The 13,906-nt window shown below is 39.5% G+C and overlaps 1 protein-coding gene across 1 annotated transcript in view; it reads left to right on the top strand.

The window, feature by feature from the left end:
• Positions 1-1,780: 1,780 nt before the first annotated feature.
• Positions 1,781-13,906, top strand: part of gjd1b (gap junction protein delta 1b) — a 28,608-nt gene continuing 16,482 nt past the window's right edge. The window contains exon 1 of the mRNA XM_079885929.1: positions 1,781-2,721. Within this exon, the coding sequence (XP_079742055.1) occupies positions 2,651-2,721 (71 nt within the window). The 5' untranslated portion in view covers positions 1,781-2,650. The remainder of the gene's footprint in view (positions 2,722-13,906) is intronic.

A 13,906-nucleotide genomic window follows, 5' to 3' on the forward strand; every position in this document is an offset into this window, starting at 1 on the left:
AGCTATTCTGTTGTGTAAAACTGCTCTGTTACGTAAAGGTGGTGTTAAGTTGTCCTGCTGTGTAAAGGTGTTGTAAATCTGCTCTGTTTTGTAAAACGTATCTGTTGTGTAAAGGTGGTGTAACCATTGTGTAAAGTTGTCCTGCAGTGTAAATGTAGTGTAAAGCTATTCTGTTGTGTAAAACTGCTCTGTTACGTAAAGGTGGTGTTAAGTTGTCCTGCTGTGTAAAGGTGTTGTAAAACTGCTCTGCTTTGTAAAACGTATCTGTTGTGTAAAGGTGGTGTAACCATTGTGTAAAGCTGTTCTGTTGTGTAAATGTGGTTTAAAGCTACTCTGCTGTGTAAAACTGCTCTGTAACGTAAAGGTGGTGTAAAGTTGTCCTGCTGTGTAAAGGTATTGTACAACTGCTCTGTTTAGTAAAACTTATCTGTTGTGTAAAGAATAGTTTTACAAACCTCTACACAGCAGAACATCTTTACAGCACCTTTATGAAGAAGAGCAAGATTACAGAACTGATCTGTTGTGTAAAAGTCGTGTAACCATTGTGTAAAGCTGTTCTGTCATTTAAATGTAGTGTAAAGCTACTCTGTTGTGTAAAACTGCTCTGTCACGTAAAGGTGGTGTAAAGTTGTCCTGCTGTGTAAAGGTGTTGTAAATCAGCTGTTTTGTTACACTTATCTGTTGCATCAAGCTGCTCTCTTGTGTAAACTTGCTTTTCTACATAAAGGTGCTGTAAAGTTGTTCTGCTGTGTAGAAGTTTATAGAGCTGTTCTGTTGTAAAGATGTTGTAAATCTGCTCTGTTCTGCAAAACATCTGTTTAAAGGTGGTGTAACTGTTGTGTAAAGGTGCTTTGTTTTGTAATTGTGATGTAAAGTTCTTTTGTATAAACCTAATGCTACAAAAATCAGGTGTAGCTATTATATTGTGTAGAGGTCTGTAAAGTTTCATCTGTTGTGTAAGGTAGTGTAAGGGCTCGTTCACAAGAGTACGTTTTTGCTTTGAGAATTGGGAATGTCTTGAGACGCGTTTTTTAAAAGTTGAACTGGTTTTAACTTGAGCTTATCGTTTTTAGAACGGCGTGACATGCGCGGGACGCTGCAAAAGACGCAAGATTCGAGTGCATCGGTCATTCACATCCGTCAAGGGTGTGTTTACATAGAAAAACAATGGAAAAGAAGCGCATTGGAAATGGCCCTTAAAGCTGTACTACTGTTAAATGCTGCTTTGTTGTGTAAAGCTGTTTTTTTTTTTTTTCATTATTTTCCATTTTTCCATCTCCTTTCTGTCTTTAGATCATCAGTCTTCAACATGTGTCCGTTTTTCAACGTGTCCAAATTTTTTAGTCATGTTATTTGTTCAACACCTCTATTTCAACCATTGCAAGAGAGACAAAAATGGGATTGCGATTGGAAATGAAAGGAGGAGTTTGGTTGGATATGTAGCGTGTGGATGAGAGGAAAGGAGAGGAGGGGTAGCATGATGAATTCTCCCACTAATCCTTTGGACACACGCATAAGCCAGGTGCCCACGAGAGAGAGAGACGGAGAAAGAGGCTTGTAGAGTGAAAGGTGAATGAACAGGGTTAATTCAATGAACTGTTTAATAAAGAGTGCCACCAGTTAGCAACACCGTTTGAAGCAGAGACTCGTGCAACAGTTCAAGAGCACTGAGTGAGTGTGTGTGTGTGTGTGTGTGTGTGTGTGTGTGAGACAGAGAGAGAGAAAGAGAGAGATGGTGGGAGGCGGAACACTTATCATGAGTGACAGAGAGAACGTCAGTGGAGAGAGGGAGGGAGAGCTAAGCAGAAAACGAGAGTGTGGCAAGACAGTGGCTCATAGTGACAGCAGGGGTAGAGAGAGGCAGAGCGAGCGAGCGAGCGAGGAAGCAGGGGAAGAGAAAACTGACTGGGAAAAAAAAAAAATGCAGGAAAGACATTGAAGCTTGGATGGTGGAGGAGAAAACAGGAGAATGCAGACTGCTTGCCAAGCCTAGATAGAAACATTAGGAAGCAACAGTGAAGAAGCAGAGAGAAAGTGTGATTTGTTCAAATGTGTGTGTGATGTGCAACTGGCGGTGCTTAAATCGGAGCGTGGAGTGTGTGTGTGAGAGCGGGTCTGATTGTCCGTGCGACCAATACTGCCAGGAAAACGTGCTCGGTGGATTATGAGAGATCAAGAAGGGGACGATTGTGTGTGTGTGTCAGAGTGTGTGTGTTTAATGGTGAACAAAAGGGCTAGGTGCAGCTTGTCCGCGAGTGTGCGTGTTTAGATAGGGAAAAACCGTGCAGCTGTGCTTGAGGGACGGGAAAAGATAGTCAAGATAGTTGAAACACTTGAGGACACAAGGGCATCCAGGGACAGGCACAGCTCTCCGATTCTGCACTCTTAATGCAACTGCTGTCTGAGTACTTCAAACCCTAAAAGGGAAAGCAAACCAGTAAACAGAGACTGTTGAAGGAAGATAAGGAGAAGCCATGTGTCTTCTCGAGCCATCATCAGAACTATTTGTAGGACCGAAGCATCTCTGTTGCTGTTGACTACCTCAAAGAGAAGGAGCGGAGTCGGTGGGGTTTCTTCGGAGGTCTTCGTGAAGGATCGGCGGGGTCCAGTATATTGTCCGGTGATCCCTGGATGTCTTCAGCAGAAAGCCATGGGAGAGTGGACCATTCTAGAGCGCCTCCTGGAGGCCGCCGTGCAGCAGCACTCCACTATGATTGGAAGGTAAGAAATGCAAAATCAATGCAATGATCGGCGTCAGTTGTCTCAACGAAATGATTATTAACTGCGACCTTTGCTACGGGTCTAACGATTGGTTTTTAATGTCTAAAATACTGTGCATTCTCCTCTTGTGGGTTCATATGCAGAGGCAACTACAAGAAACCCAATTTCTGAAGAGTATAGACGCTGGCAAGGTCCTTGCACAATGAGTCCGAAATGCGTTTTTTTTTTTTTCGTATTTGTCATTTGGCTCTGAACTGTCAAAACACCTCTCAAAATGCTTGCTACGGATGCGAAAAACGCAGAAAAAAATCCGAACCCGATCCGAATTTTTTTATGATGGACGGAAGTTTCGGAGGCAGTGTGTAAACGTGATTGACACAACACAAGGTCGTATTTAATTTTTTAACTTGCGAAAATTTCTGACGAGAATTTCTGACTCATTGTGCAAGGACCTTTGCTCTGTTTAAACAGCACAACATCTGTGTCTACATTAGTTTCATAACTATTTTACATTTTGACGAATTGGTGGCTAATTCGTATGAATTCGTACCATCTCAGTTATACGCGTTTGTACGATCTGCATATGCCCTATTAACGGTTACGTGTTACCGCACCAGGGGTGCGGTTTGGGGTGGACATACATTTTTTGTATCGTACAAAATCGCCACCTTGTAAAATAGTCATATTTTCCCATGAGATCGAGTTGTCGAAGTCCCTAACCTCAAGTATTATACAGAGTGCAGAGTGACTCATCCCATACCATTCTTGCTATGAACATGAATGAACCATGTGGCTTATTAAGTAGTAATAAGTGCTATTACTTTTCTAAATTGATTTTCATCTGGCAAATGATAAAACTGGTAATATCTGGGGCATGGCTTCACACAGACGGTTTGATTTCAGAGCAAAACAAAAGCACAGATCATTCCAAGGTAATAGATGCAAGTTAATATACATGATATAGCTAAAAAAAAGCGGTAACACTTTATTTTACAGTGTCCTTGTTACATATGTTACATGTAATTACCATAGTAATAACAGTAAATTATGCACATCAACCCTCAACCAAATCATAATCCTACCCTAACCCTATAGTAAGTACATGTAGTTGCTTAATATTACTCAGTACTTAAATATATAATTACACTGTAACAATGACACCTTAAAATAAAGTGTAACCAAATAAAATACCTAAATAATGCAAACAATTCATTGGATAAGAAAAAGCAAATTCAGGTAATGATTTAAATGCAAACACTGCATTTAAATGCAAAACAAGCCTGTCGGGGTTGTATTCGCTATAACAACCGCCTTGCTCTACATTATCCCTTACATATTATATTTATATATGGGATGAATCGATGGATTATGAGAATTACTGTGCAGTGGTTCTTAATCCTGTTCCCGGGGACCACAGCCCTGCACATTTTGTCTTTTTTATCTGACGTACCAAGTTTGGTTCATGAATCTCTCTGCTAATGAGCTGACAATTTGATTTAGGTGCATTAAATAAGGGAGAAATACACAATATGCAGTTCCAGGATTAAGAAGCTCTAGTGTATGCGGTTATCGGTCCATAACGGTGGCTTATGGTGAAGAGAAAAATGACCCCGTGGCTGAGCTTTCAACTAATCCTGCGGGCACCGCAAGCTCCTATTGGTCGATCTCAAGCTTCAGTAGATCCAATGTTTGAACCACTGAAGCTTGCGAGACCTCAAGTGACATCGCCTGCTCGGGTGATGCTATTTTCTCTTACAGTGTAGCCTCTCACGCTCTCTTCTTCCTTTGTAATTTGGATATAAATGCTAAAACAAGCATTGCATATATATATGTATATACACATATATATTATAAAAATACATTGATTGATGCTTGTTTAAGCTACATGTGGTTTTAGCTTGGCACTTTTCTGTGAGCTGTGCTGTGCCCTGTACAATCACTGATGCATTTTTCTCAGAAACACACTAATTTGTCTTAGCCTGTCATCTGAATTCATCTCGAAGGCAATCACTGTCAAGCAGTGTACATTGAGGCAGTCAACCAGAAGACATGGGGTGTGAAATGGTTCAGACATCCAAACAGGCATCTACCAATGCTTAGCATTCAGGTTATCGGTGACTCACCTACTGACAGCGTGTCATATATCAAATAATCATCATAGGTCACGACCATCTAAAGCTATGATGTAACGGATGACTCCACCTCACCCAGGCACACAATAAAAGACTTTTGCTGAATCTGCAGTTCATTTCTACGCCAGAACTCAGAATACACATCGATTCCATGGCAGCAGATGCTTGAATTTGTCTTTCTCCGCTCATTCACAAGACAAGATGATCGTTGCCATGTTTTTCTCTTGCCATTGTCAGCTCTGGCATCGATTTGGCTGGTCAGACATTGAGCGACATTTTCATAGAGGTGCCGATGTGCTGAATATGAATGATTACCGTTATCAGATCTCATTCACCAGTTACTGCCCCCACTCTCACACTTCAGTGAGCGCAGGCTACTTGGCAGCCAATGGTGAATCGCACTACGCTTGACAAGGTACGCCTTAGTCTCGAGGGACTGTTTCATTCATTATGTTTGGCATTACTGAGGGGATGTGGGTAGTTTTCTGTATTTTTCTGATGTGAGCTGTTACGAGGAGGTTAATGAATGTGTGTAAATATGGAGGACGTTGCCAAAGAATGTTCTTTGCGTTTCAACGCAAGGCTCTTTCTTTTGTGCCACTGACTACCTCGAATCGAGCAACATGTTAAGGACACTTTTATGTTTTTAAGAGATCTGACATCTGATTTATACCCGAAGATGATAAAGCAGGTTGAAATCCCATTGGCTTCCAGAATCCAAATCTCAAAGGGAATTGAAGGTGCCAGCAAGCAATAGCCGTCATTTCCTCGTCTAGGTTAACCATAGACCCGAGATAGTCCGGCTATGAGAAACCCACTTCTAGCCAAAATAACCTTGAATTAGGTTACATGTCATTTTTGCCAAAATAACTTGTGATATGTATGATATTCCATCATGCAAGCAAAGTCAACAGTGATTACAAGGTGTTTGGTTTAATTTCTTTGACATGTTCTATGTGTATGACTAGTCTATTCTTGGGCTATGGTTTAGACGTCTATTAAATTTTCACTGACAGCCCACATTTTGCCTTGTTTTAGCCTAGACATCAGGGCTGTGTTTGTTTCATATGTTTTTACTGATCGAATGGCTGTCTGGTTTGTTAAAACGGTTCCACTTGGCCACGTGCATCTCCGCAAAACGAATATAAATCCGATCTTCAATTCCCACATTATATGCAAATTTATTTCACACTATATGTGAGTTCACATCAACGAAAACAACAGATATGAGCTGCATTTTATTTATCATCAGCTAATTTCAAAATCAAAGACCGCAATAGGAGAGAGAACAGCTTTAGCACGGGTATGATCATTCAGTGTCACTACTTTTAATGAAGATTATTGGGTTGTTTGAGCGTCTGCGACTTACTTTCAGTTTCATTTGTGTGTTGCAGTAGCGCCGTCATGTCTGGCTATATCTCACACATTTATATTTTAACATTTTGTAAAAGGGTAACATTTACATATGTGGTTTCAACAACCAGATGCATTTACACTTGTCCAGTTTCATCTCGAATGCATCTCATTCTCAGACCACCTCCTGTAGTGGTTTGAGTGATCGGATTTAAATCTGTCTTGAAAGTGTTTTAGAGGGCATTTATCTGATCAGAGACAGGGGTGTAAACAAGCCCTTCTCAAAAAAGGTCTGTGGTTAACACAAGCTCAAAATATTTGTCTGAACCTGAATTGGGTATTCTTATAGAAGACAAGAGAGTTTCGTCCAACAAAAGACAATTACACAGCATTTGTTTCATACCTCAGTGGGGAAAAGTAGCACCGATGCGCAAGTCTTTACATCACAGGAAAACATCACACACAGCGGACTGATACCTTGGTTTGTTGCAAATGCGCTTGCAACCAAGCAATTACCCAGATCGTCCTAGCAACCACACTGAACACCTTGGAAACTGCATAGTGAAATGCTCAAAAACACTTTAGTAACCACGTACAAAATTAGCTGGAAATGATAAAACCACACCCTAGCAAAATCCAGTTTAGATTCATGCACTTCAAAATGCTCCAGATAGGTTTATAGTCATTGAGCCAATATAATCACCTAATAAACCCTTCCATAATTAATAGATGATTTATTTTGCTGCGCTCTGAGGTTTATGGGAGGCGGTTTTCAATTAAATTCTCATATATAGGGAAGGGGGTGGAGGAATGTGGGCGACTGCTTCTAAACAGCTGTATCATTTACAAGCTATTATTCAGTAAAGGACATCTTGAAATAGACAACGTGAGATGTGTGGCAGACAGGTGGCTGTGCTGTTATATAGTGCTCACAGGGAATATTTACGGATACAGTGTAAGAAATGCTTTTGTTAGATAAATTACAAATGTCCATGTACATTATGATTTATTTAACATTCTTTGACTTTGGCCATAACCTTGTCGTAAAAGCTTGCAGCTGAAAAACACAGAAAACTACCCATCAGTAATGCGAGTAATTCTGTTGTTTAAAGCGCTATTGTCACGTTATGCTCCTTTTTAGTGACTCTATGCTCCTGTTCATTGACTCTAGTTTGTTTTCATTCATCACGTTTGTTTCTTTGTCTTTGTTTTCCTGCCACTAATCATTGTCTCGCATGTTGGCTGTCTATTTGGATTTATCTATTAAACCTTTTACATTATCTTCATCTTCATTGGATCTAAGCGTTACAGCTATATGAATAAAGGTGACTTGACTTGACTTGATTATTTAAAGCTGCAGTCCGTAACTTTTTTGGGTTAAAAATTATTCAAAATAAAACTACGGACTGCAGCTTTAATATGATTGAATCTTAAATAATAGTAATAGTGTTTGATACTGAAAGATAGTTTAACTCACTTTAACATGGCTACATTATTTCATGGTGCGTTCAAGTCCTCCTGGGAAGTTGTATTTACGAGGTGGGAAGTCGTGTTTACGACGACACGTGTGTTTATAGTCACTTTCGTTGGAGTAAGATGGCGGTGTACTTTCTCTTCATTAATTACACAAAATACAGCAAGGTTTTTAAACTCTACTTCTAGAAAATGAAGAACAAGGAATGTGCATCAGGTGTGTTTTGCTTTTTAATGTTTTTAATCCATTTATGAAGCCACTGTATACTTTATCATATTATATTGTTATATTATAATGCTATAATATATTGTGCAGGCAATTTGCTTACTTTGCTGTAAATAGAAAAGCCTGACAATATCACTGCTAAATACCTTTAAGTATTGTTGTATTCCGCCATGTTGTTCACTGACACGTCCCCAACTCTTTAACATCAGGGCTTAAAGAAAATCCCGAGCTTCCCACTCGTATTTACGACATTGTGGAGGCGTTCACGTGTGCTCTGCTCAACTTGTAAATACGATCTTTACGACATGAATTGAACGCACCAAAAAAAAAAAAAAAAAAACATTATTTTGAAGATAATAGACAAGTATTTTGTATACGTACGCTGCATTTTATACGTACACATAAATGCCGCAGTTATGCACGAGATGGAAAGTTTCATGATAACTACTGGCGTACTGTTCTACAGATTATATGTTTATAATTGGGTTATTTCATTTTGGCAAGTATTGAATATGCACGCAGAACAAATTCCATGGCATTTCTGCATTCTTGAAGCAGACGCTAAACATACTGTAGAGTCGAAAGCAACTAATCCCTTCAGAAAAGGGAAGGGATCACAAAATATGAGTTAGTCATTCCCAGCATCCCCCAAGAGTGATCATTTCAATTGTTCTGCACTATAGGCTGAGGGATGCTCACTTTCGAGGTATTTATAGCTGCACAGATTTATGGGTATCATGTGTGCTTCTCGACGGGTATCCGTGTGTATTTTTAGAGAGTGACACCTTCATCACAGTGGATTTGAATTTCCATCATACCATCCAGTCATATTTAACTGTTCAATCATTCATTCATACCATGTCATTTCTATATATATATATATATTTAAACATCCATTTACAGATTCAGTACAGCTCTGTTCACTCATATACACTCGTGCGTGACTTGAGTCCCACTGTGACTTCCTGAACCACAGGCTGTTGGCTGTTTTCTGTCCTGATTTTGCAGTTCCTCTCTCTGCCCTCCATCCATGTTTTCATCTCGTCGCCGGTTTTAGCCTTTGGATTATATCGGTTATGCATTCGATTCTGTGCAGGGAAATAACATGAAGCCTCAGAGGAGATGTGTTATGACACACATTTCCAAATCATCAATCCGTTTGCCACTCAACATCAACAAGCATTTCATCCAGATTAGAGACCACAAATGTATATTGTAGACACAATCGTCTTCAATCTCCGTTAAAGCAAGATTATACACAGATGTCGTGCCAAACTGCGATTAGGAGTTCAAAGAAGGGATGGAGTAGAGCGGGAGACATTTATCGCAGAGGAAAAAGAGAAAGATGTCTCTAGCACTTATTGAAGCGTCTTCTTTATGAAAAAGCTGACGCTGTTAAACTCAAAAGTTCACTCAAAAATTAAGATTCTATCATCATGTCCTCGTTTGTTCCAATCCTGAAGGACTTTCTTTTATACAGTACAGCATTTAATGTGCCTAAAAGCTCCAAACAGGAGAAGAAGAAAAAAACACTATGAAAAAATATTAATTCTGAGTTATTTTTCATCGCTCCTAAAGCTATACTTCTAAAGGAATATTTACTGAAAACTTCCTCATTCCTTCAAATCTTTATGGAAGCTTGTTTCCGCACACAGAATAAAACATTTTAAAAAATAAATGTGACTTTTTAATGATGTTTTATTAACAAAGTTCGAGAGAAGCACGTTCAGATACTAATAACTCAATTAACATCAAGAGGCATATATACAGCAGTTTTTTACCACTGTTCTATGACAGTTTTCCAGCATCCCTCCACCACCCCATCTCCTCACTTACTAGTCCTATCCCAAACCTGGGATGGGGGAGTACTCTGGGTTCGGGCCAATTTCCCCTCGGACAGCATGCCAAATACGCATATCCTTTACTCTATCTGATTATATGTAAGTGTAAACTCATGAATCTCACAATTGCAAGTTTACATCTCTCAATTCTGACTTTTTCAAAATTGTGAGATATAAAGTTAGAATTGCATGTTATAAAGTCCAATTCTAAGAACAAAAAAGACACAATTGCGACTTTATATCATGCAATTCTGAGGTTATGGCCAGTAAAATAAATTAACGCACATTAAAAGTTACTTATAGTCAGCAGAATAAAGTGTTAGCAGATATTAAGCAGACAGTCTACTAATACTCTACTAATCCTCTAATGAGAGGTAGTTGACATCTATAGGTAGTTGAATGTCTAAAGTGGACCATCAAAATAAAGTGTTACAGAATTAAACATTTTTGGGAGAACTATTCTTTTAATTCAAGTCAAGCCAGTTTTGATGTCAAATATTCAAAATGCCATTGGTTCTCATGTATCTCAAAACCAAATGCTAGCATTGAATTTGTGCAAATGAGATTTGAATACTGTCTTTAAAAAACAAACAAAAAAAAACATGCCACTTCTGACCCCCTCAGTATCAAAGGAGGTTTTAATGCGACTTTGATGCTGTGTAAATGAAATCCGTAAACTTGAAACTGTTGTTGCATAATCAGTGCTTACAGCACTTTTTAGTGTCAAGCATGCCAGAAGTGGCTTCAGTGCTGCATTTGAAGGGTAAAAACAGCTTTGTGTTGAATGGCACCACATCACCTAGCAAATGTTTTCTGGGAATTAAATCAAAGCTTTTATGCAGACACACTCATTATAAAGAAGACAATGTAGTATTCACCATCAGATTTTGAAGTTGTGTGAAGATGTGTGGCAGTTTACCGTGGAGAATTGTGGGATGACATGTAACTGCCTCTCTCCTGAGCAAATAAAGCATAAATCAGTGTCTTCCCGCTCTGAACTGCATCAAAACCTCAAGCTTCTCGATGAAAGATCAGATGAGAAGGGTAAAAGGGTCCTGTGAGGACAGGAGATGCTTGTCAGTACCAATATACCACAACACGAGGTTTAGGGCTGATACTGTGCGGTTGTGTGAACGTCTAGAGTACGTTCCTCAAGACTGAGGCAAAACAAAGACAAATCTGTTCAAAGAACATACTTTACAGACCACTAACCATTACATACACACACACTGACTGATCTGACTGACACCACACAAACACAAAAAAAAAAAACACGTTTCAAAATTCCACCCAACAAACACACAAAATGAAAACAAATATCAGACCACACACACACACACACATTCATTATCAACCACACATGCACACCACCAGAGGTGTCTGTACCAACAGTATGTCACCATTTACTAACACATCATGTTAGCAAGACAAGTGTTCTTTCAGGGGCACGTCACACACACACATTCACATATGTGGCAAACATGTAGGAGGGCTGGCATCAAATATTTCTGCATAGCAACAATCACATGCACCCTTCATACTTGCAACTTCATTCAGATATTTCTACTAAACTTCCTTGGAGAAATGAAAAAATAGAAGCAAATGAGACTTTTTTTGACATGCAGCTTTAAAATTAATGTGGTAGTCTTCATATTGAAACGTCTTTTGGGGTTAGGGTTAGGCAGATATTTGTCAATTTGAGACCTTTTATGAAACTGGACAGAAGGACATTTGTGAGTTTATTGGGGTCTGAGAAAAATCTGAGAAGCAAAACTCTTGCTTTGCTCTCCATTGATCTCTGTGCTGTTCAGGAAGATACAACTGAACTACTACTGAGATTCATTCGCCATTTCTGTTCTAACACAAGTACAAAATGTGGGGAAAATACAGCTAAAGAAAAGCTCTATGACCCATGAATGAAATTATACCTCTACATTAAATTACTTTAGCCTCATTAGATGCTAACAAATCCATTTCCATTCATTACAGCAGATCTACTGACTGCATCCGATATCGCGTGACCCTTCTATATAGTAAGTGAAAAACAGTATGTGAAAAGAGTAGTATGTACTAGTACTTAGTACATAGTGAATGTAGTACGTCTGGATTAAATTCACTAAACACTACACACAAGGAGATGTACAGAGTTAATATTCACTTTTAAGCAAATAAAATGTGTAAGTGAGTAGATAATTGTAGCATTGTTTATCCCCATCAGTTTGGTTGTTAAGAAAAGTCTTTGTAGACAAGGTTACTGTGCGTTCACACCGCCGGCGGCGAGAGCGTCAAAGTGGCCGGAAGCCATTCATTTTCAATGAGAGCCGGCGGCGAGCTCCGGCGAGGGCGGCGCGGCGCGTCTTGGACGGCGAGAGCGGCGAGAAGAGTTGAAATCAAGTCAACTTTATGGTAATAAGCTATGACACGGTTCGGCGGCAACCAGCGGCAACCAATCGGAATGTAGAAGTCCTCCGCCTGAGAGGATACGAGAGAACACAATTCTGTAAACTTTGGTTCCCACCACATTAGTTCCTAAGCAAAATGGAGGAAAAATTAATCATTTCTGTTGCGGGTTTCCCGTTATTGTACGACTTGTCATCCATAGTGTTGTCAGTTGATTAGAAAAAGCTGCGCAACACTATTTATAGGCAACATTTTCGCGCTAGAACTTCTTTGAACTAAAAACGCTTGTTTTTTAAGCAGGAATGCAATTCATTTGCTCAAAATAATAATGATGTTGACCAATTGCAGCAACGGGTTTTGCGGCCCCTTTAAATGAAGTTTTTTATAAAATCACGCATTCTAATCTACGTCAGAGCGTCAGAGCGTCCCCGAATCTTTCTACAGCGTCGGTGGCAGGGCGGCGAGAGCGAATTTTGCCGCTCTCGCCGGCGGCGGTGTGAACGTACAGTTAGAGTTAGGTTTAGGGTAGCATTGTTATTTCGTTTTCTTGTATGTCATCTTCCAAGCGCTGGGCAGTGGGATGATTTTAGCCATTCACTCGGAAGTCAGAGATATCCATTACAGATATCCCACAACACAGCAACTGTCTAGCAGGATGTGACTTCACAGTGACAAGCGAGTGCGTAAGATGTGCGTAAACCATGTATAATTCCACTCAGTGACACACAAACACAGCACACATCGGCACAGCAGTGCAATCCTACAGGGATGCTGTTTTCTCTTAGACCAGCAGATTTAAAACAATAAAGGTTGAGAGAGAAAAGCGTTCCAAGTTATGCAATGTACATACAGTACATCACCTCCAAATTTACTCTTAAAGATCCACAGAAGCTTCACACAAATACATTTAAGACATTTAAAAGCCTTATGCGATTGCTCAATTAAAGTCAAACACAATTCTTGTACAATAACGGTCACTTCCTGTTGCTGACTTGTGTGTGCGTGTGTGTCACGCAGGATTCTGGAAGTCAGTGCGGGTAAACGGATGGTTGTCCTGGCACAAAACTGTGCGTGGGGACCTTCCTCTCCTCTGTCCTTCTGCCTAGCCTTCCTCTGACTCTCTATTTAAGGACATGTGGGTCTCTGCTGGGTTTGTGGAAGGAAGTACCTAAAATATACCTAAAATGTGTTGGTAATCCTATAGTTTCATATAACTGTGGTACTGAACAGCCCAGTCTCACATAAGAAACAGTGCTTTACCCGTGAGGCGTTGAAACATCACCCTAGTAATGTTTTAATCACATTTTGGAGTTGAGTTGAATTCCAGTTGAGTGATGCCGAATACAGAGAGACGGAGGCAATATCTTGAGATGTTTTTCATTACAGGATTGTATGAAGTACATTACCTAAGCTAATGTGTTTGTCCACCGAGAAGTCAGAAGAAGGTTTTGCAGAATTCATTGAAACAGGGTGTGCGATAAGCAAGGCTTCATGTAAAAATGCATTCCTTCATTTCTAGTACAATTTTCTAGAAATGAAAAAAGCAATGCAAAAGGTTTGTGATTCGATCATTTTCAATTGCCAGCTTTCAATTAATTTACATTAAAATGGAATTGAATATACATTTATTTTATTAAAGGATAATTTTATTAATATATTTTAAGAATATTTTGACAGTATAAGAGTTATAACAGAAAACTAGCAATCGTTACGTAGGTCTGTCTTAGGAAGTCAGGTTTTTGGAAATTGAGGTTTGGATT

The sequence above is a fragment of the Squalius cephalus genome (assembly GCF_949319135.1).
Source record: "Squalius cephalus genome assembly, chromosome: 11".
Lineage (NCBI taxonomy): Eukaryota > Metazoa > Chordata > Actinopteri > Cypriniformes > Leuciscidae > Squalius > Squalius cephalus.